Raw genomic sequence first — 27,162 nt, forward strand, 5'->3', positions numbered from 1 at the left:
ACAAGCTTTCCCCTGTCCCTGGGAACATGTAGAGGGGAGTAAGATTCAAAGAAAGGCTATCTAGACGACTCTATGACTGTTAAAATCCACAAAGCAGGACTGTCTAGAAAAACAGGTCAAAAATCTCACAAAAATATCACCCCTGGATATAATTACTAATTGATAGAACACTTGATGTGTTCTGGTAGGAAACAGGACTGCTTTGTACACTTTGAGACCACAAACAGATTATTTCCCGAGGAATGTGCTAAACTAGGCTTTCTCTTTTGCTCTCTCAGACACACAAGTAGTGTTGTAGCTCAATAACAAGTGTTCTGGATTTCTTGTGCCTTAGGACTTGCATCATGGGCGCATACAGATGAAAACCCTCACAAACAAATGGTATGAAGAAGTACGACAAGGACCCTCAGGATCTGAAGATGATGAGCAAGAGCTGCTATAGCAGACCAGGGAAGGAGTGCAATGAGTTTATCATTTGACCTTCAAGAAGTGGATTTAAGTATCTAGAGTCTGACTGCAAAAAAGCTGGAAAATTAAGAATGAACTTTCCGATTTGGGGCATATCTTGTTCTATGCGTTTAGATATTACTAGGAGGTAACTGAATCCCTTAAGTGTCAGACATTGGACTGAATAAGGAACTTCTCACATTCTATAGCATAGCAAATTCGACAAAGCCTCTTATAAAGCAGAAACATCTGCTATGAAATAATGACATTACTATGTCATGTTTAATGCAAGGTCTTCTTCCTATTATGAAATCTGCTGTTTGTGTGTGAAGTACAAAGCCACTGTATGACTCTGCAAAATAGGATGAGTTGCACTTTTTTGAATATATAGATGTATATATATACACACACTCATTCACATGGAGAGTCTTGACAGTTTATACTGTGAATTTGTTTCAGCACTAGTAAGGGAAGTTGGCTGGAATAAGTCTATAATTTACAAGATTTGCACATTATGAAACCAGAGAAGATGAGTACCTTGACAAAAAGCAGATGCTTCACACTTCAGGAAGCACCTATTAAAACTGGTATTTTTGTCATTTAAAAATTTATTGGTTTCAATTCTATGTTTTTGTTTGTTTATTTGTTTGTTTTTAACTATTCTGAAGTGTCTAATCCATTATAGTACTGATAATGGCATGACTTGCAAGGAATGGGGGATTATACAATAATACAGAACTGCATTTGAAATTGTAGTTTTAATTTTTTTTTCTTTAGTTAAAGCCAGTTGCAGTTTGTAGTTGGTTGTTTCTCTGTGCTAGCACAGTGGCTTCAAGTCTTAGAAGGCAGCAGCTTTTGTTTTACCAAATTCATGAAATTCCCCTAACACTCCAGAATTCACCAGTGAAATTTCTGAATTCTGGTTGAAGCAGAAGCAGCATTTTCCACACCATTAGTTTGTGGAACTAAACGTGTACATGGGGAAGGAGAGTTTATAAAAATAAAATCCAGATATAGAAGGCTTAATATTGGACATCATGAAATCATACTCAGTTGGGAAGTACCAAACAGCTTCCATTAAGTTGTCTTGTTAGCATAATTTTTCCTGTTAGCTGTTTCAAATTAATCAGTATTTCACTTTTTCTATATGATGTAGTTCATTTGCTCCAATTGCATACATCTAAACAGACGGGGTTTGTTGTGTTTGCCATGATTACAGATACAGGAGTATGCTATCATGACTGATGCAAACTCTCCATTAGTTATTTGCATATTCATTGTTGAAATGTAAAAAATGTTCTGCTTGTAAGTCTGACATGCAAGTGGACATGTTTCTCAAAGCAAGATTTATTTTGGGTCTGGTTTTGTTACTGGGGTTTTTTAATCAACTGCTTACCAGCTGGGAGGAATAAGAGTTCAAGATTGTATTTGGAATCCTAAACCTGTGCTGAGCAGTTTTTCAGACTAACACATTACATGACTTGCTTCTTTTTTCTCCCTGTTAGTTCAAAGAATTTCTCGCCTAATCTCAAAACTGAGACGTGCACTGGTCGGAGTCTGAATGAGGCACAAACTCAGCTTCTGGTATTAATTTATTTCTGGTCAATGCTTGTTTTTCTCTTTAGGGGACTCTGCAGTTGGTGTTTTTTTGTTGTTGCTTGTTTTTTAAAGAAGACTTCCCTCACGCTGTAGACAACAGCAGGTTGGTTACATTTCAGTTACCCATTGGTCTTAAGTGTTCAAATTCAGAAACCTAGTAAGGTGCACAAGCCCATTTCACAATGCCATGAAGGGTGAGAATGTGTCTTCAGATTCTGCATTATAATGTTTATTCAGTGCAAGAAGACTGTTTATTTACTAGGCTAAATTTCGTTTAATTCATCAGTGCTGCCAAGGCTAACAGACTAAGGCTGCTGACTTTTGAGACTTTCTGTAGTGTTTATGCTGTTTGTCTTGTAAGAGGTGAGGATGCATTATTTATCTTGTCCTTCTTTGCCTTGTACCAGCTAAGACACATGTTCAAGCCAGAATGGGGAAGCTGTTAAGGCTGTGCTGCCAGTGGGACCAGACTGACCTGTGTAGATCCTTATTCCTGTCCAGTCCAGAAGCTGGCTGGAAGGTTTCCAGGAGCTTCTCTTATTGCCAGGAGAAGCATGCTGGTTAAATGGTCTAGATGCTATGATGTTGAGCACAGCGTTATGCCATATTCCTGCTGATACACAAAATAAGATTTAATCTCTATTGTTATTCTGAAATTGGTCGTCTGTAGAAGGAATGAGGTCTGCACCGATGGATTAGCCCTTCGGTTAACTTCCATCAAGGTAAACCGAGCGTTTCCTGCCCTCTGCTGGCAGGAAGTGATAATACCTTCACATCTAGCGAGAATCATTTTCTGAGTAATTTTATACATTAAGTTGAAGCAATTAATTGATACAGCTAGAACTAATGAAATCATTTGAAGCAATTAAGTTGAAGAAAATTTTGGGTGGCTTCATTTAATAGTATCTATGCTAAAAATTAAACTATTACATTTGTCAAAACTTGGAATTAAGACAGCTTTGTTTTCTCAACAAAATACACACTAAATTCTGTATTTTGGAACTATTACAATCAGTTTTTGCCATTATTTCAGTGACTGATTTTCATATTTATCATCAATACATTGACTTTGAAGTGAGGAAATCCAAAACGGGAAATGACTGTCACACTCTAAAGCATACTGCTTCATCCGTACTAAGTTGCCTTGCAGTTATTTTAGATCATTTCTTATTTTATCAGGACAATAGGAAACTCTAGTCCTATTTCCACAAGTGCTAGCAACCCCATCCTAACTTGGTGCCATCTGCAGAATTGTGCATGCTGTTTCTGCTTTCTTAAATACAGAATGACCAGGAAAATACAGATGTTACTAATTACAGAGACCCTGAAGTTGTGTCAGGCCATAGCCCCAGCAGCTGTTTCTCCTGACAGCTAAGAAGTTGTGCAGAGGGAACCCAGAGCCTCCCAAAAGTTACTTCTCAACCTCTTCCAGCCCAACTCAGAGTCCTGCGTTAGCCTGTGATTAGATGCTTTAGCTGCTGATGCTATTATCAACATGAGGACAGCAGTTATGCCCAGATACTCCCAGAGCATCTGCTGGTGCTGCTGTGCCCTCAGGACAAGGCACGACCCCCTGTAGAGGCCACACACCTCCAGGCCAGGTCTTCGCCAGGTCTCACTCCACTGCTGCAGCAAGCCAATGAGGCAGGCAGAAATCACCACAGTCCATAGCAGCCGCAAGCTGGAACACGAGGCTGCCCTGCAGACCTCCCACCATACCTGTCCCCTGAGCAGTGACCTGTCCTTGGGCAGCTGGGTGACAGTCACAGATGGCACCATCATCGCCAAGAGCCTGGCTTACACACCACATCCAGCCTGTGCCACCTTTGTGCCAGACCCCAGCCCTGGCAGTGAGTCACCAGCCGAGTGTGAGCAACACCTCCAGCTTTCCCTGCCGTGGTTTAATCATGACGATGCTATTTTTAACGCAGATGAGTGTCTCTTGGTGTGGCTATTTTAAACTTGAAAGCACCTGCAGGCTGTTTCTCCAGCCTAATCTAAAAGATGCCATAAAAGGGAGGGGAGCAATAGTAATTATCTGCAGTTAAGGAGCTTAACCTTTGGAAAGAAAAAAGAACTGAGCTCCAAGCTATGCTTGTTAAACACCCTTTACCTTTCCAAAGCAATTGCACAGTTCGTGAGGGAGATCCCCTGCCCCAGACAGGAGGCCTCCACAGGCCAAGATGCTGTAATTTGTCACAGAAGAGATACAACAAAAAAAGTCTCAGGAAGCAGGAGGTGCAAGACCAGCAGTGCACCACGCTGCCAGCAGCTGCAGCACCCCTGTGCTGCTGCACTCCTACAGCACCTGAAAATGCAGAACACCCCGAGGCACCCCACATCTCCACCCGGGGCCACCAGCCGCCCTGGTTTCATGCCTGGCTCCCTGCCACAGCCAGGGACGTCACTGTGATGCAGTGACACAGGAGGAAACTTTGCATGGGTTTACTTCAACAGCAGCTGCACTTTGAGCACACAGTTCCCAGTTTCGGTGAGTGAAGGGCAGCTCTTACTGCTCAAACTATGCACTACCTCCCATTTTTTGGAACCAATGGAAGAAACTTCCAACAGAGATTTGTTTTCACATTCCTTGTGAATCCTGCTGGCTTTCCCCAGCAGTCAGCAGATTCCCCGTTTGCCTTCCCTCAGGACACACACGGCACCTGAGGCGAGCACCCAGCAGCTGCTGGGGACAGGTGGGAGCAGTGGCCTGTCAGGAAGGCTGGGGCCTGCCCAAGCAGCTGCTGACAGCAGCTATAAATGAGCAGACACGTCAGTTTTGAGGGCACATCAGGGTAAATACATTTTCCACACAGCCTTGGAGCTGAGTGTGTTGTGCCCTTTCACCCAGCAATCCCCTATTTTGGGGAAACACCACACAGCTCACCGAGGTCTGTGGCCGCCTTGCCTGATGGGCACTGGCTATGGGGCATCCCTAGGGGCTCAGTGTTTGAGTCAGTGACAAAATGAAAAATAAGCTGAGCACTTAAGCAAAGCTTGGTGGTCACTTCAGTCAGAGAGGCTTTGAAGGCAGCACAGCAGGCACCATCCACCTCCTCTAGAAGTGAAGCTCTCCTTGAGAGCCAGCACACAGAAGCAGCATTAGGAGAAACCCAACTCAAAGGGCAGATTTGTTCAGGTTTTCACACAATCCAGCCACAGCTTCCTTTGGAAGCCTCACTGTCCAAACGGAGGCATGACGTAGCAGAACAATGTTTTTTCTCAGCTCCCTTTACACAAAAACCCCAGCCTGCTGTCCCTCAGCACTGATGAACACACCCAGGCAGGCCGTGGCCCCGGGGACCCAGCCTGGGCAGGGCCTGGACATGGAAGCAAGAGCCTGAAGGCTCAGCCCACAGGAGCTATTTCAGAGGCAAAGGCAGGATGAAGCCACACACCTCCTCTGTCTGCACTGCCTCAGCCAGGCTGCTGGATGCTGCGTAGTGACAGGGTTGGGCCCGTATGTGGCAGAAGTTGGTGGGACATGGTGCTGGCTCAAGGAGCACATATACCCCGGGATGAGTGGGAAGGCAGCGTGATGCCACACCGTGGGGGCTTTGCAGACACACACCAGCTGCTTGCTGTCACCCTGGCATCCTCTTAAACCTGAACCACTGCAGGCTGCAGCTCTGCCACGAGAGGTGTAGAAACGGCGCAGGAGCCTGCCATCCTTACACAGCTTTCAAGGAAAGGCAGCAAAGGAAGATGCTGCACTTGCCTCAGCAGCTTCTACCTCACCAAGCAGCACGTGGAGCTCAGGGCTCATGCTCTGCCCCAACATCAGGCTCCCATCGAGCAGCAAGGCAGCCCCCTGCACCCCAAAGCCCCCAACTCTGGAGCTAAGTCTCCAACAAGACTCCCAATTCCCACCCATCCCAGGGCCACAGACCAGCCCGCAGCTGCCCCGAAAGTTAAGAAATCATTTCCCATAACCAGCAGCCACCTCCCCAACTGTACCCCACCACAGCAGCAAACAGTCCCTACCTCAATCTCCAGAGGTGCTGCTGTCATCACCCCCCACCAGGAGCCTAGATCTAGACGGGCCCCAGCTGTGCTATGCCCAGAGCCCATCCCTGCAGGTGGCAGCACCCAGGTGATGGCAGCCCCCAACCCTGTAGGGGAAGAGGACCTGCCATTTGGCCTGGCTGTGGTGCATGCTTGTAATTACAGTGATTTTATTCTGTGCCACTGCCTGGACATCTCCAGGGGTAGGAGTGTCTTGTGTGAGTGTAGCTTAAAACACACTCGCTATCATGTGCTCGCAATATTATGTATTCTCACGTTAAGCTGAAGGTGAAAGTGGTGACCTGGGGTTTTCCCACAGCAAACCTGGGGGACTTACAGAGCCTTTTTTTCCTACCTCCTTGAGGTGATTTCTAGACTGCAGCATTTTCAAACTGGCGAAGGACAGGGCAGCAGGACGGGGGCTGCTGAGCACAGCAGGGACCCACTGCTGCTCTCAGTCTGTGCCTGTCCCAGCCTTGAGCACCAGCCCTGACCATGGGGCCACAGCCTCCCCCTGAGCTGCCCCATAGCAGCCGTGCCCAGGGGCTGAGAGCCCCCAGGAGATGGCAGCAGCCCCTCGTGTTCGTGTCCTCTGGTGGGAACACAAGGGAGAGCTCTGTGGGCTGTGACCACCACCCCACAGGTGGCAGATGCACCAGCAAAATTTCCGTTTATTCCAGAGCACAGCCATAAGGGCGTCTGAATTGAGTCGAACTCAAGTTTTGCACGAGTGAATTTATTTTAAAAATGCACGATTTCAGGAATGCAAAGAATAGGTAACAGAGACACAGAGAGCTCAGGAGCTCCTGGCGTGCCGGGGTGGCCTGTGCTTGAGGTGGGCAGCGGTGGTGTGGGGGGTGCTGGTGCCCAGTTCTGCACAGGGGCTGGATGGGGTTGCTCCCTCCTGGAGGTGTGCACATGTCTGGAGCTTCATCCTCTCTTTTCACTGGCTGCCCAGATATTTCTTCATTTGTTTGAAGCTTTTTCAAACATTGCACATCTTTTGCTTGGCTGATTTTTTTGCATAGCACAGGTAGGAAGCAAAGCCACACTTTTTGGTGTGTCGGTCCCAGCATGGCCTTCCTGTTAGTCCTTGGCTCCTGCCCGTGTTACACATGTGCAAGGATTTCCCAGCACTGGGGAGGATGCGAGCACACCTCGAGATATCACAGATCCTCTTTTGCACAGGCCCACTCCTGAAACAGGGAAACTGCTGAGGGAAAGTGGCTACATGGAAACGACCAAAGGACAAAAGCAAGTGCCACGACTCATGCTACCGTACACTATTTAGAGCCATAATGATAGCACACACAGAAAGCAGGGGCAGGCCTGCTCGTGCCCATTGCTGCTGTGCTGTAAGCCGCTCTCAGCACACAGCTCTGAGCTTGCACCAGCCCTGGGTTGGGATCAGTGCCCACAGCCAGAGGTGAGGGCACTGTGCTCAGCAGATGCTCCCTGCAGATGGGGCTACCTAAGGAAAGCACGGCCTGCACTGGGACTTGGCCATAACACCAAGGCCAAAAAGCCTAACTCCTACTTCTAACGGCTGGGTCCAGCACTACCAAGTTTGCAGCCTGAATGTGGTGGGTGCCTGCCCTCTGCTGCCCCGGGAGTGCACCCCTCTGCACACCTGCACATCCCGGCAGCCAGCTGCTCTTTTGTGAAGTTCTCTGGGCCCTCAGAATGGAGGAGGCTGCTGCATTGCTGCTGAGAAAAGGCAGTGGTGTGGTGAGGCTCAGGGAGCAACCTCTAAACCAGCAATTTCTGTATCTGGAGGCAGGAGGGTGAGCCCAGCGTGCAGTGTTGGGCCCGGCAGCTGAAGTTTCCCTCCTCTGCTGCTGATTCTGCCTATCACCGTGATCACGTCCTTCCATCGCTGCCTGTTGCAGCCCCTGTAAGGCAGCACCAGCTCCTAGCAACCCAGGGGCACATGCAGCAGCTCCGTGCTCGGGGCAGCCCACGGGGAGATTCTCCTGCAGTGATGAATGGCTTTGCATCGCGCCCTCTCACAGCTTCTCAGTCCTTTTTGGCCCTGCCTCTTCACTTCGGGGTAAACTGCCCACACACTGCTCTCTGAATTACAGTCACAAGCTGGCAACTTGCCATTCTCCAGCCAGTGGTGCCAATGGTGTGAGAAGCCCTGGCTTCCCAGTGACACCTCCGACCACAGCCCCATCTCCAGGGGCTTCTCAGCCACAGATTTGCCATTCCCTGCCTGGAGAGCACCACCTGGGGCCGGTACTATTCACACTGGGATTATTGGAACCCCAAATCCTTACCCTAAAGACAAGCTCCCATCAAGATGAACCAGATGGTGGTGGGTTTGCGTTGCAACCGAGGGAGTGGGGTCACCCAGCCCATGCAGAGAGCAGTCTCTGAGAGGTATATGAAGATATTTCCAAGCCCCGAGTGAGGTAGCTGGAGGGCGCTCCTCACGCCCTGGCAGGAGGGGACGTGGTCTGCTGCGGCTGCAGGAGCTGGGGCTGGGGGCACCTTGCGGTCCCCCAGCCCCCTCCTGCTGGGCCAGGCACAGTTCCTTAAGACAACCAAGTCCCTGCTTGGTCATCAGAGCACCAGGATGTAGAAAATAAGGCCCAGGGTCCAGAGAGCAAACAGCAGTAAAGCTGCAGCCTGGAGTTGCACCCTGGCCCGATTTCAGGCACTGGGGGTCTGGTATTGTTCTATATATATATTTTGCAAGTGCAAATGCTAGGCTCAAAGTCACAAGAGCCACACCAGAAGGGGACGCAAGGTTGGTGTCACATCATCTTCGGAACATGCTGGGGACCCATCGGGTACAGAGATGAGAGAAATGTCGCGTTTGGGTTTTTCCACTTTGGGGTTTTTCTTCCAACGTGGGGCTCGGGCACAGCTGGGGCCAGGATGCTGGGGCACCTCTGGGCTCTGAGCACTCAGAGGAGATCCTTCATGATCCCCTCTGGCAGCACCTCCCCTGCCACACTGGCAGCGCCCAGCCCTGACCTCCTCCGTGTCATGAGCACCATGACCTGCACCGCGCTCTTCAGCCCTGGCTGGCCAGTGGCCCCATCAGCCAGGATGGCCAGGGGAATGGGTGAGGGGCCAGGGCCCTGGGGCAGTTTGTAGCACCTGGGGTAGTTGCTGAAGGATTCAAAAGCATCGCTGCAGCTCCTGCAGGCCCCATGGTGGTGGCTGAAGCCCAGGGAGAAGCGGGTGCTGGCATCTCCAGGTGGGAAGGGCTGGAGCATGGTGCCCAGGCAGCCACAGCAGAGGACAGTGCGGATGGCCTGGAGGAGCACAATGTCTTTGGAGAGGAACTTGTGGAAGTTGGGCTTGAAGAGCAGATACACCAGCGGGTTGTAGAGCGTCGAGGACTTGGCAAAGACAGCTGACAGCACGAAGGCGAGTGCTGGCACCTGGCCGGCACCTCTGCAGACTGCCCACAGGGCGACGACGGCATAAGGGGTCCAGGCAGCCAGGAAGCCCAAGCACACGGCGATGCTCAGCTGCAAGAGGAGGAGATGGAGGTGCCGTGAGACTCCTGTGGCATGCCCGAGGTGCTGACCCTCCCCAAAACCCAGCCCAAGGCCGACCACGGCTGCTGTGTGCAATGGGACCCGAGCTGTCAGTTGCACCCCCGGGAAAGCTCCTTGGCTCTCCAGAGCTCTTGTCAGAGCAGGATGTCAGACAGCATAGCCCCAAGCCCGCACATCCCAGCATGAACATGTAAACCTTTGATGCAGGCGAGTCACACCCCGGCCCACCTGGGAATGTGGGAATAACCTCAGCCCATCGTGGCACCTGGCTGTGAACAGCCTCTGGGACCAGGCCAGCACCAGACTGCAGCAGCCTCTGGTAGCACCCAAAATCCCTTCTGTAACCTGTGCTGACCGACCAACAGGCTCCAGACATGGGCCATGCTCAGATCCCCTCCTCTAAGGAGGCACAAACATTTCCTTCAGGGTCAGGCTTGCAAGCTGTTTTCTTTTCCTTTTTTAAAGGGTATCCACTTTTTTGACATATCCCTGGTAAATTATAGTTTTAGCTCATAGTCTGGGGAACAATGACTCATGCAAGCTCCTTTTATGATATTTTCCAATGTGATTTAAAAGGAAAACTCCTCCACCTGATGGCTTTAAATGAGGAGAAATCTGTTATTATCCATGGGTGCAAACACCAGGAGAACTCACGGGGAGCAGCAGTGCCCCACACCGTTGCTGCAGCCCCTTCCACCTCGCAAGGACGGCGTGGTGCCACCATGGGACATCCAGCACGGGGCTGTGCGGGGCAGCCGATTGCTGCTACATGCAACCAGTCCCACCAACAGCTCAGCTTGCTCTTCTCTTTCCTTCTTGCATCCACATTTGGGGACCAGGGGGATAGGCGACAGCCACACACGGATTGTTTGTTACACATCTAATGGGAAAATTGTCAATGTTCCTGGTTCTGGGGGTTCTGTTTGTGTCTCCGTGCTGGGTGGCAGCAGCAGCGGCCTCTGCTGTTTAATGCTCCTGGTCACACGCTGGGATTTGTGTGGTGTGTGCTGCTCCCTTCTGCTGTGGGGTGCACAAGCACAAGGCTGCTTTTGCTGCCGTTTAGAAAGAACAAACTGATTCCTACATTAAGGAGTGCACTCAGGCGTTTGGGTCCCAGCTCTGGGAGCCCCCACCCTGCCCAGCAGCTCCCAGTGAGCACCCCCAGCACCCTACCTTCACCATGGGGCCGTGTGTGCCTCTGGCTCTGCGCTGTGGGGACACGTGCTGCCGCACAGCTCGGCGGGACACCTGCACCGTCCACAGGATCAGCGAGTAGGAGGCGAGGATGAGGAGGCAGGGGAGAAGGTAGCAGAAGATGAAGAGGGCGAGGATGTAGAGCGTGGCCTCTTGGCTGGAGGCTTCCCAGGTGATGCAGCATGCGGTGCCGTAGGGCTCGGGGCCGTAGCTGCCCCACTCAGCCAGGGGGGCCATGGCAAAGAGCAGGGCATACGCCCAGACACACAGCAGCAGCACGCCGGCATGGGAGGGGGAGAACTTGTTACCTGCGGAGGGGTCCACATGAGGGGCGCTCCTGAGGGGCAGGGAGGTGAAGGGGAGCACACCCGGGGCTGCCACCCACAGCCACCCGCACCCCTGGGCTCGGGGATAGGGCAGAGGACCAAGGGGGCAGGAGAACCTTGAGGATTTCACCCACTAATTGTAGAGGGGCAGCATTGGTGGTGCTGCCTCTCTGCATCGGGAGGCATCGCTGGAAGGTTGGGTGGCCACTGGTGGCACATGGAGGGACGCTGCACCCATGGGCAGGCAGGATGAGGATGGGAGGGTGGCACAGCCTGCCCTGGGGCATGGGGAGCTGGCTCCGGGGCTGCCCTAAACAGCCCCAGGCACTGTCCTGTCAAGGACTTTTCCCTCTGACAGCCTGGAGGGAGGCGAGTTGGTTCCTTTTTGTCCCATCCCCCATCAAACCTAAACCACTCTGATCCCCTCAGAGCTCAGCACAAAGTGCTAAATCTTCAGCCACCTGTAGGAATAATGTTTCCCTTTGAAAATGAGCAATTAAAAATACGTTGAGATTAGCCATTTCCTCGCAATACATACATGAGGGGAGATAAGCTCAACAGTCCACAGAGCTGAGCTCAGGAGCAGAACCTGCGCAGGGAAAGGGCGCTGGTACCTGGCTGCCTTTTAACAGCCTCCTTTCATTTTTATCTTTCCTCCCACCTTGTAGTGATCTCCTGAGATGTGCTGGCACATACCCAAGGTGACTCTGCTCCAGCATCACCCCTGAGGCAGTGGCAGGTGCCGGGTACACAGCACGTTGCAGCCAGCAGCAGCCACCAGCCAGCAGAAGGCTCAGGCTGGCTGGGGCAGGGAGCAGGAGAGAGGGAGGGCAGGGTGTACCTTGGGTGCTGGCTGCAAATCACGCTATTTGATTTCCCCTCTTTTTTCTATTCTTGGTCTTTAATCCCAAATCAATGCTGAAGACGCACGGTAGATGGAGGATTAGCAGCTGAGGTGAGGAAATGAAGAAGCGACTCCAAACAGGAGGTGATAAACCCCTGGAGTCCCAGTGTATGGACAGGAACAGGCTGCCGTGGGGCAGAGCTTTCCCAGGAGAGGTGGATCTGGCCGGTAAGAGGAGGCACAAAAAGGTTTCTGGTAACTGAGGGGGCGCAGATGATGCACCCAGCACCTACCGTATGCCGGGTAGCAGACCTTCAGGCAGCACACGGCGCTGAGCACTGTCAGGCTGGTGAGGCTGCACAGCCCAAACAGCACCCCGCAGAAGGCATAGATGGTGCACATGGCCTGGTTGAACAGCCACCTGCAAGGAAAAGCCTCCAGCTATGCCCAGCCCTTCCCCTGGTCCTGGGACAGCTGCCTGACATCCCCAAAAACACACGTGCACCAGCTCACCCCCAGTTTGGTCCCCAAATGTCCCCGCCACAGGCACTGGGAACAGGAGCAGTGCCCACACCGTGTGGGATGGGGCCCAGCAAGGCAGCCTGATGCCTGGGGAACTGCGGCACCCTGCTGCCACCCAGCAGCCTTCCTGGGGCCCCAGACCAAGCCCTGGCAATCCACATTTCCAAACAAGGTTTGAAAACCCCTCCCAGCTCCGTCAGCCTGCGCAGAGCCACGTCCACGAGCTACCTGTGTGCAAAGAAGGATGGGGTGGCCAAGGGGAAGAGCGTCACTGTCATGCTCAGGTCGCTGACAGCCAGGTTGACGATGAAGAACTCGGTGGGCTTCAGCGTGGACCGCTTGCGATAGGCCACCAGCAGGAGCAGCGAGTTCCCCGAGAGAGACATGAGGCCTGCAAAAGGGGCAGGCAAACGGTGCCGCATGTGCGGGGCAAGGGGCGTCCCCTCCCCAGCACTGTGGGCAGGAGATGGCCCTGGGTCCCAGCAGAGAGGGCACAGGCAGGCAGCCGGGCATCTTCGTCCTCCCCAGCCTGCCTGCCTGTTCACCCCAGGGGGATGAACCTCCAGAGGCAGGGCAGGAGCCGGGATCTCCTGAAGGATTGGAAGCAAACCCCAGAGATGCCCGCCACGGGGGGAAAGGGCTCTGGGCTTCCCCCTCCAGGGCAGGACGAGGAGGTGAGCCCAAGGAACCTGCAGAGCTCTGCGAGCACATCTGGAGCCACTTTCCATCGAATTTGATCCCTTCCCCTTCCTGAGATCCTGCAGAGGCAATGACGGTGCAGGACCTGGCCAGACTTAGGCCTTCCAGCTGGAAGGAGCAGGGGGGCGCTTCCTTCCAGCTAGACAAATAAAAAGAGCTTTGTGTCATCGCTCTTCTGATGTGAGGCCAAGCACCCGGGCCCACTTGCCTTTTTAATTTCTTCCTGGCAGTATCACTGGTGTGGGTCTGCACCATCCAGTGTCACGGTAACAAAATAAACAAGAAGAAAGGCATCGCAAAGATCAAGGAAAATCCAGACTAAATTAAAAAAAATAAAAAATAAATAAAAAAAATAGCAAACAAAACTCTTTGTTTGCTATTAATGTGGTTAAAACAACAGTGGCAATTAATTTTTCATAGCAAGGGCTTTCTCTCTCTCTCCCTCTCTTTACTTTTTTTTTTTTTTTCTTTTTGTTTTTATACTATGTAATGGTGCTTTCATTGAAGAGTTTCTGTCTCCTCTGGAGGGGAATCGTTGCTGCTCTTGGGTAGGACTGGAGTTTCTCCCTAATGGATTGGGTTGTAAATTAAATATTGTGGTTACAGCCGGCTTCCAAAGCTGCGGAGCGGCCAGCACCAAAATTCCTTTCTGAAACAGGACCTGGCCAAATCCCAGGCTTTGGAGTCCCAGGAGGGAAGCCTGATGCCATTGTTCCCAGCCTCACGAGGTGTTCTTCCCTGCAGAGCTGGTCCAGTTCCCTGCTCATGCCTGCACTGAGCACAACTGGCCAGATTTACTCCAGGCAGCATTAGCACCTGGAGTACCACTGTCATCCCAGTGGCTCCGGGAGCATCCCATGAGTTCCCCCTGCCCACAGTGTGGGTGACCCAACCTGGCCCAGGTAGGGTGTCCCCAGGGTCTGCAGGCTCTGCCGCCTGCTCCATGTGCTGGGGCTGCCCAACAAGGGCTGGTGGCTTTGCTCCCTGGGGGCTGCAATGCCTGGCCGTGAGGAGCACAGGCAGCATGGGCACCAGGGGACGGGAGTCCTGGGGTCCTTTCTGCCCCTTGTTGGCTGAACTGAAAATGTCACATCATCATCTGGTGGCTCGGGGCAACAGGCAGAAGGGGTGAGCACAAACGGGTGCTCCCTGATCGCACATGGGTGGTGGCCCAGTCCAGGAAGCAGCAGAGTTGCACATCCTGGGAGGTACCAGAATGGCAAGGGTACCAGAATGGCACAAGGCAACACAAAATTTGCCTTGTGGGAACCACAGCCAGGATGAAAAAGTACTGACTGACAGTCAGTCATCTGTGGTCCTGTAAATAGGGCTCCTAAGCAAAGAGCCCCTTGAGCTCTCCAGGGATCCCAGTGGGCTGCGGCCTCGATCTCCCTGGGGTGTCTCTCAGGGTGACCCCTCAAGGACCATGGCTCATCCATGGACAAACACCGATGAGGAAGAAGGGTGAGAAATTCACCAGAATGGGGAAAATCTCATAAGTGCAACTGAGTTTAGAAACCCCTGAATACCCTGCAGGGCATCTTGTATGCATTCTTGAATCTTGAATGAAGTCACTGGTTTGATTGTAGTAAATTCCACTGAATTGTTATGTCAAACTGGCTGATGATAAAGTATTGTTAATCACACAACCTGATCTTGTGATTTAATATGAGTGTAAAATAAATTTTAAAGGAAATTTGGATAAAAATCTATTTGCAACACACCTGTGCTGCCGGCAGCAGGGGGAGAGGTGCAAGGGGCTGCCTTTCCTTACCAAAGACTAGGTAGAGTGTGCCAAAAATCAGGTCTTCTCTCTCCGACAGGGTGGAGGTGAACATGGAGGTGTTGGATGCATTTCCCATCTGCAAAGCAAGGTACAAGTGGAGGTGGGAGTGTTTTAGGGAGCTCGGCAGCACCCAGCACCCCGGGGCCCGCTGCATGAGGCTGCTGCTGTGATGCTGGGCATGACACCAAGCCAGCTGGGGGGCTGGCAACAAGCTCAGGCTGCTAATCCCACTTGATTACCGCTTCTTTAATTACAGATTACACCGATCATCTGCATTATAATTATAACCTGAGCCCCACTGCCGGCAGCACAGAACTTGAAGGTGTAATACCAAAAAAAAAAAAAAAGGTAGCAAAAAGCCAATCCCTTTCTGGGGGTGCCTGCCTGACTCCCAGGTTTATCAGCCTAATTACTTTCCCTGCTATTCTGTGTGGCCGAGCCAAAGGCTCCTGAATGCTCAGGAAGTTGATGGGGGGGAGTGAAGCAGAGCAGCAGATGAGTTTCAACTTATTCACTCCCTTCACTGATAACAAATAAATGGAAAAGCAGTTCCTTCAGGTGGAGGAAAACCAGGCGGGGGGGGGGGGGGGGGGGGGGGAAGAGAAAATAATGGTTCAATTATGTGTTTTATGTGTTTCGACAGCTGTTAGTTTGCTGGCTGGGATGTTTAAGGCACACATTAATCCTGTCTCTCCTCCCGAGGCTGGATGAGAACCGAGGATGCTGCCCTGCCGGGGGACTGCTGCTCCGGTCGAGGGAGGCAGCCGGGGCCAGCCTGGGTTATGGCTTCATGCTGACACGTGGCAGTGCCCATGGGATGCTCGTTTCTGCCCCATATCCTGCCGTGCCGGAGCAGGGAGCTGGTCTGGCCCTGTGGGAAGGGGGTGAACGAAGGGCATGCACCCAGCACAGCTCCCCGGTTAATGTCCTGGCACAGCAGGACAGCACAGCTCAGGGACCACACATAGGTGGTGCTCGTGAAGGTGCTGCCCCTTCACTCGGGGTTGGTACCTGGTGCTTGGCATCCTTAGAGCAGGGTGGGGGAAATAGGGCTGGGAGAGGAGAGTGCTGTTGGTCCAGGTTCTGAAAGCACCCCGCTAGAGTGAAGGAGAAAGAAAAGAGGGATGTGCCACCCTGCAGCCCGCAGGGACAAATGGCACAGAAGACCCAGACATGTGCTGCTCCAAACTGGAAGAGGGGCTTCAAGCACAAGTCCCTGCAGCCCGAGATCCCACTTGGGCTGCAGCACCACGGCACAGGCAACCCCATCCCTCCCTAACTTACCTGCCATGGCCCCATCCAAGATCCCTCCCTGACTTATTTGTCATGGCCCTATCCAGCCACAATCCTGCTTGGGAGCTATACTGCCAGGAGATGGAGCATTTCTTTCCCTGAGTACCACTGCCATGGAGCCCACATGTAACCACAGTTGTTACCTGCACCCAGGTAAAAGTGCCCGCCCCGCATCCCAGGCTGCATTCAGACAGATGGAGCTAATTACCTGAAGTAACAAGTAAATTAGCATGGAGTGTAAATGTATTTCAGGGCACTAATTGGTGTTAAACTGCCAGGAGATCCTGCCAATAGTTCCTTGCTCTGTGTATTACTGCCCTGTGCTGCCAAATGCCAATGGCTCGTGGCTTCTCTGGCCTGTTTCGTGGTTTTGGGGTTTAGGGGGGCACACAGCCCATGGGATGTATGCAGCTGATGGACTCACTGAGGAGCAGCAGGTGGAACCATCTCAGGCGCCTGATGCTGAGCAATCAAATATTTTTATGACTAGATCACTCCTGCTTGACCAGTGCCTGCATGCTGCACGGGATGCAGGTTAATTCAGTTAACAGGAGCTGCAAATGTCCTCTGTGGTTCTTGGTCCACTCTGGTGAACGCCCAGCCTCTCCAGGTGGTTCCTGCTCCCCCAGCAAGCAGGGACAGTGAGGAGCCAGGAGCTGGTCTGTGCAAAACTGTCCTGGCGAGGGTGTGCTGTGCACAGAGCTTCTGGGCCCTGCGGGTGGAAGGAACAACAACAGGCTGGGTTTGGGCTTGGTCTCTTACATGTAGACGTGGCCAAAGCCCTTGTGCTGCTGGCACACTCCCACACCCTTCAGACGTGCTTTGCCCAGGTTTCTGGATTAACAGCTTGATGCAAACGTGATTTTAAATTAAGCTCTGCTTACATCAGCCTGCTAAGCTCCGAGAGGCCGTGTGGCACACGTGTCCTTCCTCAGGTCACTTATTGGATTTGGGTGATGAGGAGGAGATACTGCCCTGCTTCAGTCCTCCCACCTGGCCCTGGAAGGCTGCCCCGTGGTGCTGGATGGACATTGTGAAGACAAATGTGCACAGTCAGGTGGTGTGACTACTTCTCGTTGGGTTTCCCAATGCAAAACTGCTTCCTGCCACAACCTTTCCCTTCAGTGAAATTACAGCCTCCTGTGATCTTTCCCATCTTCCTCCGTGTGCAGCAAGGCGTTCAAGTAACAGCAGCGTGTGCTGTACAGAGTAACGAGACCCTGGCTCTCACCTGCCAGCTCGGACAAGGCTGCTGGCCTGCGGGGTTGGACACCCAAGCACCCATTGGTGTGGCTGCCCAGGCAGACATCAGCCACACCAACAATGAAGGGTTCAGGCAGAGCAATGTCCCAGCTGATGTTAACGTGGGAAGCTGCACCCAGTCCTCAGCCAGAGCTGGATACCCAGGGAAGCAGTTCCTTACCTGATCTTTTTTGCACTTGCACCCCACTAAAAAAACCCTCTGAGTTCTTCAGCTTGCTCAGCTCCTAACCTGCTCCTAGGATTCACCCCAAGGGGTTAGGCTGAAGGCAACCATCCCCTTCTGCGTCCTCAGCCCCAGGACCCTGCAGCTTCAGTGTGCTCTCTCTGCACGGGCAGCCTGCAGGAAAACCTGCCTGAACACTGCTCTCCCTGGGCTCACACTGCAGGGCAAGCCAGGCTTGGCATCGAGAACGCACCACTTGCTTTTGGGGAGGCAACAAAACCACCCAGGGGCACAGGGACCTTGCTGGGGAGGTGCATGCTGTATCCTACAGAGATAACCAGAGATAAGATTCCCTTACAGGAAATTTGGAAACATTTCCCAAACTTTCTTCACCTGCTTGGTGCAAATCTTGCCGCTGGCCTCAACTCTTTGCTGTATGGTGCTGTGACTCATACAGGATACCAAAATCAGTGGGGCTTGTGCTCAGGTTTTGTTTAAAACCTTGTGAGTCATTTTATCTTAGGAAAAAGCAGCAATGGCAAATCCGGGCTTTAGTAGAAGACAGCTGGCTGCAAGAAAGGCAAGGAGAGGATCTAAGACTCAAATTGAAGGGAGCAGGTGGAATTGACAGGATGTTGCAGAAATTGTTACAAATGCAAAAATATCTGAGTGCTCTGAGCCCTCTCCCCCTTTATAAGCCCTCCCTCCTCAACAGCTCCTCTTCCACTTCTCCTCGTTCTTGCAGTCCCAGTTTGCCAGTTCCTGACAGTCTCAACAATTAAAGCTTTTTATGTCCAGAAGGACAATCAGAAAAGTTCTCTGACAGGGCTCCTCCATCACAAGGAAATAGAAAAGATTGGAGCCCATCTTTTCCCTTTTTCAGGCCACTTCCTATGAGTTTTGTGAGGAAATGGGAATTGCTCCTCACCAGCACACGCAGGAGCAAGCGGGGCAGGGAGAGAACATCCCCCTGACACCTAATGGTAATTGTCAGGGAAAAAATCTTCTTCAGAATATGTAATTTCCCAGCTAACAGGAATCCAGTCTCAAAGTGTTTTCTATGATGAATGTCCCACAGAGCCTGCCTCTCCCTTCCTTGCATGCCAAAGCGTTTTAATTGCTCCTAAGGTTAAATTTATTAGAAAACCACCAGTTTATTTGACCCACACTCTGAATGTGGAAAGGGAAGGAAGGATGAGGTTTTGCTACTTATTCCTCACCTTTTATGTTTCTCTTCAGAATTTCTTGAGGAAGTGACTGTTACTTTCCCCTTAACCATACACACAGAAAACGGACAGAGCTCCCGGTCACATTTTGGACATGCACACTGAGATAGGAGCCTTTGGGATAACTGCACACCGCACTGGGGGTGGGTGCCTCTCTGTCTGGGGCACTGGGTTACAGCATTTGCTCATGCCAGTGCCTTCAGCACTGCCGGTTGTTCCCACCATCCCCATATGCACCCCGTACCAGTCCCAGGCTGCCGAGTGGCACCTGGGAACGGGGCCAGGAACAACTCCCCCTGGAGCAGAGCTGGTGCAGGGGGAGAGAGTGCAGCGGGAGAGGAGGTCGTGGAGGTGATGGGTGCTGGAAGACTCCCTTAATTTGGGGGGACACATGAGGACTTTATGCCTGTGGTGAAAGGGGCCGGCTGGGCTCATCTCCCCGTCTACACCCTGGATGCTCAGCGCTTCACAGCACAGCACTCCATGCCCTGCTGTGCTCTTCACAGGATAAAGAGTGCCCGTGGTACAGGGATGGGTGATTTATGCCTCCCTGTTCCAGACTGAGTGGCTCTGGCCATGAGAATGATATCCTTTATTAACCTAATTGCAAACAACCTTTATTTAGGGCCGAGCAAGTCACTCCTGAAGTTCTCATAATGCACAGATCTCCTCCAGGCCATATTTCATGCTTCCCCAGGAGCCTGTGAGGGCAGACACACTGAACACAGTGCATGCACACCGTCTGTCTGCTGTCTTCAGCAAAGCATACATCAGGAACATGCTGCCCAGGAGAAAGGAGGGCCTATGGTCACGCAGCTGCACTGAGACGAGACAGGGCAAGACCCAGCACGGTCTGGAAGGAATTGTTCCTGCTCCTCACACGTGTAGCAAGGGAGGAGAGAACTGGCAAAGCCTGCAGACCTGCAGGACTTCATTTCCTTCAGAGCCCTGGCAGGTCTCCATCCTGCAGTGCAGCAGGGAGCTGCGGGTGTCCTGTGAGAACAGGCTGGTAAAAAATTTAAAAAGTCCAGGGGAGATGAACTTCTCTTTCTGATATATTATTTGGGACAGGCTTTATTTTTATGGTTGTACTTGAGCTATTTGCAAAGTACACGTTGCTCGTTGTAATGCAGAAAATGATCAAATAGCAGCTCTTGTACTGACAGACACACTGATGTCATCGACATGGGGACTACAAATCAGTTTTGCAGAAATACAGAAAGCTGTCATTTTGTGTCTGAGAGTAAATCACCAGCCAGCTCCTGTACACTAACCTTAGCCATGTGCAGTGCACTGACAAGTGGAACTTGGGCCAGCACGAAAGCTATTGAACAAATCCCAGGCTTTCCCATGCTGTTTCATCTGGAGCTTGTAACGCCTTTCCTCCCCGGGTGAAGTTGTTGGTGCTTCATTGTCTGAGCTTGTGTGTGTGGGATGCTGGGGCCTGGCCCTAGGAGCTGCTTACCTGGGTCTTTTTTACCCTTCTGAAGCAAGACAGTGTGCAGCCTGCCTCCCTGCCGATGTTACAATCCTGTGCTGGCTCAGCCTGCCTCCTGGCAACCTGCACAAAGCTGTCCCCTGCTCTGCAAAGCTCCCTCAGGTGGGCGTGTGGCCGAGGGGAGCTTGCAGAGCTGCTGCCTGCGCTGTCAGGGTTAGTGGGGAGAATCACAAGCTGCGCAGCCTGCAGCGTGGGGACTAAACACGTTCACGCTCATTTCTGAGAGAAACAGCTGCTGGAGGTTTGTTCCAGCTCAAAGAGGCTCCACAACATGCCTGTGCTCAATCAAGACTACATCTTTACCTCCTCCAGGAGGGCCTTCAGTCAAGAGTGTCTCTTCATGGGCTCCCCAGCGGGCACGACATAGCCCTTTAAAATCAAACTGCCCAGCCACGTAGTCTCTGAGCATACAAAGCTGTTGCTGAATTGGATTTAAGCTCTGTTGCTCAGGCTCTGTTCTAAGAAGAGACAGACTGTGAAAGCTCCTTTCCCCTCAATTTAATCAGACTTCAAAATGAGGTGGTTTTCCAAACACCTGCTGCCACAGGTGCTTTAGCAGGAAGCCCTCATATTCTGCATCCATCCCCTATTCTTGCTTTCATGGGAAGAATCGAGCCTAAACCTACATCCCAGGTCTACATCAGGCATCTGGGCACATGGGAGGACCCTAACATGGCTGGGCTCTCCTGATGGCACACATTCCTGCTGTCTGCCTGAAAAACACTATTCTTTACTTATTGTGGTTGTTAGTTTTGCCCTTTCCCTCTCCAGCCTTCGGCAGTTGCTTTTTTTCAGCCAAGGTGCCACAAGTCACAGCCTTTCTCGGAGAGGAGGAAACCTGATGAGCCTGAAACCTCAGTTGACCTACAGCCTCTTTCTATAGTGAATGGCATGGATCAATCAGTGCCATTCCTAGCACAGGGGAAGCTCAGACACTGCTCCCTGCCTAGCAAATACAGCGAATAAAAACTCACAGAAGAGCAAAAAAGCACAGCTGAGCGACTGTTCATATCTGAAAGACAGACTGCAAAGATTTCACAGGAAAGGCAGCCCCCTGACACCTCCTCAAAACCGCTTTGTAGATCACAAAGTTGTCCTGTGCCCGGGCTGCCCTTCCCCTGGCTCACACACAAACCAGTCTGCTTTCTGCCTCCCTCTGCTAGCCACCCAGGGCTTCTGCTAGCCCACTGAGGGGGAGTAGCCCCACGCCCACCCGGGTGCTCTCAGAAAGCTGTGTCACTCACACACCCCCAAGTCCCCGAGGCTGCCGGACCCCATCCAGCGCCATGCTCCAGTACCCCCCGGCGTCCCCATACCAGGCTGGGGTCCCTGCACGGGGCTGATGGGGACCACGAACCCCCCCCGAACCCAGGGCAGGGGTTGCTGGGGGGGGTTCTGTGTCCCGCCGGGGGGTGCTGGGGGCAGCGGGTCCCCCCTGTCCCGGGGCGGGGAGGGGCAGGTTCTGTGCCCGCGGCTCAGCACCGGGGCTGCGGACAGGTCTGTCCCGAGCCGCCCTGCCCAGCTCCCATCCCTGGGTCCCTGCCCCATCCCCTCCTCCCCATTTTAGGCACCCCACTGGCTGCCCCCGGAGCTGCTTTCAGAGGGAAACTGAGGCACGGGGAGCGCAGTTCAACCCCTCCTCCCCCCCCCCGTGGGCTCAGCATACCCAGCTCCCCTTTTTCCCCCCCCAACCCTAGCAGGGACAGTCCCCCTGTGCCCGGCGATGCCCTCACCTCTCTCTGAGGGTCCATCCCGGCCCCATGCTGCGCCCCGAGGTGCTCCAAGGACATCCTCGGAGCGACAGCCAAGGAGGTGGGGAGCGCTGCACCGAGCCCCTTGCTGATCAGAGCTGGGGTTTGTTTTCCACCCGAAGTACTTGACCTGTCTCTGCTCAGCAGAGGACGAGTCACAGCCGTCACTTAGCCGCGTGCTTTGTTCATTCTCTCCACATCAAGAGCTTCCCCTTGGCTGCCAGTGAGAAATGGGAACGGTTTCAAAAAGCCTACTGCTCGTTGTTAGAGTTCCAAGTGTCATCAGGGCTGCTGGTCAGCTTGGAGCTGCTGCCTAAATGCACTGCAGAAAGGAACCCCAAAGCTGGAGAAATGCACAGCGTCGCCATATGTGCTCTACTGGCTTTGGAAAGAGCCTTCATGGGAAACATCTATGGACTGAACAGCTATGTAAACAGATATGTACTGAGATTAATATAAACTAAAACTTATTTGTTGTTTGTGTTCCAGATGCACAAAGGCCTCGGCCAAGTTTGAGGCCCCGTCACACAGACTGCTCCACGTAGCCACGGTTAACCCACAGAGCCTGATGTCCCCCAGGGGACCTGCATCACCTTCCCCCTTTTACCCAGGATGGACCCGAGGCACAGGGCTCAGTCAAACACTCAGACACAGACAGAAGCACTTCCCACTCCACACTGTGTGTGGGGACTGCAAACATCACTAAACTTTGTAGGTCAGTCTGCAGAGTTGTGTTACTCTTTTAGCTCAGTTTCCTTGGGAAATAGACCTACATCTCACTCTGTCTTTTCTCAGCAACACCCCTCCCTCCCCAAAACATTTCATTCAATTAGCCATTCTCACCCATATTTGGAAGAGAGATTGAAATCTTTGACAAAATTTGGTTCCTGCTGGTCTTGTGCAGGGGGGAAAGGTCCAGAGGAAGTTGCTCAGAAGAGAGGTGAGGGCTCAGCGGAGATGCCACGCAGCAAGCAGCTGATCCAGCTGCACCCACAGACTCTCCTGGCTCCATGTCTCCCTTCTTGTCTGGAAGAAATTCCTCAGAGAGATGGAGGAGTTGGCGGTTACAGGGATGATGAGACAAAATGAGACCTCCAGGAAACTGGACTTTGTTTCTGGCTGTACACAGCCCCTGCACACTGTTTCAATGTTCTTTTTGTGCAGCAACTGTCAGGGCACACAGCAAGTCTTGAAAGGAGTACTTTTGATCTGGGATCTAACCAACAGGTTGATTCCTAGAAATCAAGATTGGCTGAAAGCCTATTATTTGCTGTGAATCCTAGAGACTTCTAGAATGACTGGTGTCATTCGCAGATGACACCAAGTTAGGTGCGTGCGTCGATCTGCTTGAGGGTAGGAAGGCTCTGCAGGAGGGTCTGGATAGGCTGCACCGATGGGCTGAGGTCAACTGCATGAAGTTCAACAAGGCCAAGTGCCGGGTCCTGCATCTGGGGCGCAGTAACCCCAAGCAGAGCTACAGGCTGGGAGAGGAATGGTTGGAGAGCTGCCAGGCAGAGAAGGACCTGGGAGTGATGGTGGATAGTCGGCTGAGTATGAGCCAGCAGTGTGCTCAGGTGGCCAAGAAGGCCAACGGCATCCTGGCTTGTATCAGGAACAGTGTGACCAGCAGGGCTAGGGAGGTGATCGTCCCCCTGTACTCGGCTCTGGTGAGGCCGCACCTCGAGTACTGTGTTCAGTTTTGGGCCCCTCGCTACAAGAAGGACATGGAGGTGCTTGAGCGGGTTCAGAGAAGGGCGACGAAGCTGGTGAGGGGCCTGGAGAACAAGTCCTACGAGGAGCGGCTGAGGGAGCTGGGCTTGTTCAGCCTGGAGAAGAGGAGGCTCAGGGGCGACCTTATCGCTCTCTATAGGTACCTCAAGGGAGGCTGCAGCGAGGTGGGTGTTGGTCTGTTCTCCCACGTGCCTGGTGACAGGACGAGGGGGAATGGGCTTAAGTTGAGCCAGGGGAGTTTTAGGTTAGATGTTAGGAAGAACTTCTTCACTGAAAGGGTTGTGAGGCACTGGAACAGGCTGCCCAGGGAAGTGGTGGAGTCACCATCCCTGGAAGTCTTCAAAAGACGTTTAGATGTAGAGCTTAGGGAAATGGTTTAGTGGGGACTGTTAGCGTTAGGTCAGAGGTTGGACTCGATGATCTTGAGGTCTCTTCCAACCTAGAAAATTCTGTGATTCTGTGACTTCAGTATAGCCATTGTTATATCGAGCATCTGATTTTTGGTTTTTAAGCTCTCTATTCCTCTTCCCTCCCTTGGAAAAAGAAAAGGGAAAAGGAAAGGCAAAGAGAAAGGAAAAGGGAAAAGAAGAATATTTGAGCTATCAGTCCTCCAAAGGAACAAGAGCCCAATTGACAGAAAGTTACCGGAGATGCTGGAAGCGTTACAAAGCCAACAGGAGACGAGCTATGTCAAACCTACACAACGTCACCTGTCCCAGAATTAATATCCTTGGCTGCCAACAAGGAGAGTCTAAAGTGGAGAGGACTGGCCAGGCAGGTCACAGCCTGCGATTAGGCACACAGTTTTGAGTCCCATTCCCCTCTCAACACCCGCATTAGTCATAGGAACTGTAATCCTGTTTCATTTTTCTCTGTCCCATTTGCCACAGACTAAGGCTAAAGAGAAGGTTTATTTAGTACTCTTCTGTTATATCCGAAAGAGAACTACCTTGTGGTAAATCTTGAGGCTCTAGGTACTCAAGCCTTAGTTTTGCTCCTAATCCATTGGAGCCCATTTGCACCAGCTGAGGAGGCTTTGCACAGCTGATCCCACTGATTTAGGGTTTTGGTTCCAGATACACTTCAAAAAGAGACCAGGGTTTAACTCACTAAGTCCCTGTTTAATCCTCCCCTTCCATGAAGAGCAAACAGCTTTCCTGCTGGAAGATACTTTCTCTGTGTCCTTTTGTAAGCCTGTGCTAATCAAAACAAACAAGCCTCTTCAAGTAATTAAGCATTTATGCTTTTAAGCATACGAACACAGAATACAGCATAATTGTAGAAAGCTCAGGGCAATGAGAGTGAGCACAGGGCTCACTGCTGAACCAGACAGAGGTTGCAGGGCAGGCAGGACCTCCTCTGTAACAACACTGGCCTCCAGACCCACCAGTGAGCACTGCTGATTTCACTCTTCAAACAAATAAACCTTGTGAGTCCTTTTTGTTGTTAAGAACTTGAAAATGGAAACGAACAACAGAAATCAAATTACCACAGCTCTTCAAAATCTGCACTCACCTTTAGCCAAGGAAGACTGGTGGGGGAAGAAGACACCTATGCACTTGAACACGTACCACATTTTCCTGCCCAGAGGAAGCCAATAAGCTGTGTTACAGCCCACATACAATGTAGCTCACCTCCTAAAGCTTCCATCCAGCTCTGTCTGAGTGACAAAGATTATGAAAGTTGCCTTGTTCTGTAGCTGTACCACTGAAATATTACACTGACTGCTGCTTGATCAGGCAGCCTCCTCTGGGCAGGCTGCTGCTCCCCGCATGTACCCAGCTCTCCTGTTCCTCAGCTGGCATGGTGAGGATGTGGGTATCACCTTTGCACCAGGTAAAGAAGTGCTGGTACAGCCCAGGTGTTCCCCATCAGAGGTTTCAGAGTGCTGCGTCCTTGCCCACCTCAGCTTCGTGTTTCTGAAGTCCAGATGGGAAGCAACCTGAAGCTCATATCCCTCTTTTAATACCTACCAGCTCACCACCAGATACAGGACCCTTCCTTGGGAGCACCCCATCAAAATGCTGGCTGCACAACACTGATAGTGTTGGAGATAAGGAGATGAGACTTCAGGAACCACCAGTCTGTCTGCGGTCGGACTTCTTTCACTGTGGTTTCATCCCTATGTTGAAAGACACCGACTGCAAGAATTTGCAAGTATACCAGGGTGTTTAGTCATTTAAACTATATAATTCTGCACCTAATTTGTATGTGCAAATAGTGCAAACTTTTCCGTGCAAACCGTGACTTTTGACACACAAACATTCATTACGGAGATGTGTGTTTACAGCTCATTTATTTTTGTAATAACCACATGCAGAAAATAGACATGCAGCCATGCCTCCCTTCCGCATATCAACCCTGACTCTCAGCACTGCTTTAGTGGCAGTCCCTGGCTGGGAACTCCTATCCATACCACAGCACATGCTCTGCCACGGTGAGCTGGGAAAGCTGTTTTTAAGGAGCCAAGGACAAGAGGATACACAGCCACAGCCAGTGCTGTCAGGTGCTCAGTCCTCTGTGTGTTTCTCCCATCCCTGGCCATTATTTGCATTGATGGTGTTTACATTTATTGAAAAAAAACATTCCTTGAGGTATCAAAGAGACATGGCAGAGCACCTATTTTCTGAGACAAAGGAGCTGAGATTCTGCCACCCAGCAAAAGATACCAAGGCAGCTGCTCAGATATGTAAGGAAGTTGAAAGGTAAGATAACAAACATTGACTGGGGATAGGCAATATCCTGGGACAATAGTGGAGGTTTCCTAGTCCCAGGAGACTCAAATGGTTCAAGGGAAAAAAAAGGAAAAGAAAAAGAATAAAGAAACAGATTGGTGTGGAGGAGAGTTAATTGCATTTCTTGCGCTACCTGGAACAGGTGTCTGAGAAACCATCCAGCTTTGGAATCATTAAAATACAATTCCAGCATGATATGTAAGATATTCTAATTGTTATATCTAATTATGAGGAAGAGTAAATCACCATGAAAATACTATCTGTCAAACAGAGTAAAACATGTAACTGAGGATCAAACCGGGAGCTGCCATCCATCTTCCAAGGCTGCTGCTGTGTGTAAAAAGACACTGCTTGTACACAGAAAGTAGAAGAGTGCTTCTGGAGTTATTGTAAGGCGCTATTAATATGATAAATATCTAAATGGCTATATAAATTTGATCAGAAATACAAACTTCATTAAGCTTATATTCTCAAACTGAAGAATGGTAGGACTCTGCACTATCAGACTGGATTTTGCTAAGCAGTTGCACAGATGTTTGTAATAGTGCTTTGTGAAACATCTGGT

At 51.5% G+C, this 27,162-nt stretch overlaps 2 protein-coding genes across 11 annotated transcripts in view; one reads left to right on the plus strand and one right to left on the minus strand.

Annotated features, from left to right (window-relative positions):
- Window positions 1-2,987, plus strand: part of SLC9A8 (solute carrier family 9 member A8) — a 29,302-nt gene extending 26,315 nt beyond the window's left edge. For 5 of the 7 annotated variants that reach the window (XR_014698521.1, XR_014698522.1, XR_014698523.1 and 2 more), the window contains one exon: window positions 335-1,915. Coding sequence is in view for 4 of the 7 variants with exons in the window: in XM_084537865.1 (XP_084393991.1) it covers window positions 335-442 (108 nt within the window). In the remaining 3 variants the exon portion in view is untranslated. Of the gene's footprint in view, window positions 1-334 lie in introns of all 7 variants that reach the window. The other 2 variants (XM_084537867.1, XM_084537866.1) reach the window with 1 other exon arrangement.
- Window positions 1,513-27,162, minus strand: part of SPATA2 (spermatogenesis associated 2) — a 47,210-nt gene continuing 21,560 nt past the window's right edge. For 3 of the 4 annotated variants that reach the window (XM_084537861.1, XM_084537862.1, XM_084537860.1), the window contains 5 exons: window positions 14,926-15,013; window positions 12,681-12,843; window positions 12,224-12,351; window positions 10,740-11,068; window positions 1,513-9,536 (listed from right to left, as the gene is read on the minus strand). In XM_084537861.1, the coding sequence (XP_084393987.1) occupies window positions 8,964-9,536; window positions 10,740-11,068; window positions 12,224-12,351; window positions 12,681-12,843; window positions 14,926-15,013 (1,281 nt within the window). In that variant the 3' untranslated portion in view covers window positions 1,513-8,963. The remainder of the gene's footprint in view (window positions 9,537-10,739; window positions 11,069-12,223; window positions 12,352-12,680; window positions 12,844-14,925; window positions 15,014-27,162) is intronic. The other variant, XM_084537863.1, reaches the window with a different exon arrangement.

This window comes from Aythya ferina (assembly GCF_964211825.1).
Source record: "Aythya ferina genome assembly, chromosome: 16".
Taxonomy (NCBI): Eukaryota; Metazoa; Chordata; class Aves; order Anseriformes; family Anatidae; genus Aythya; species Aythya ferina.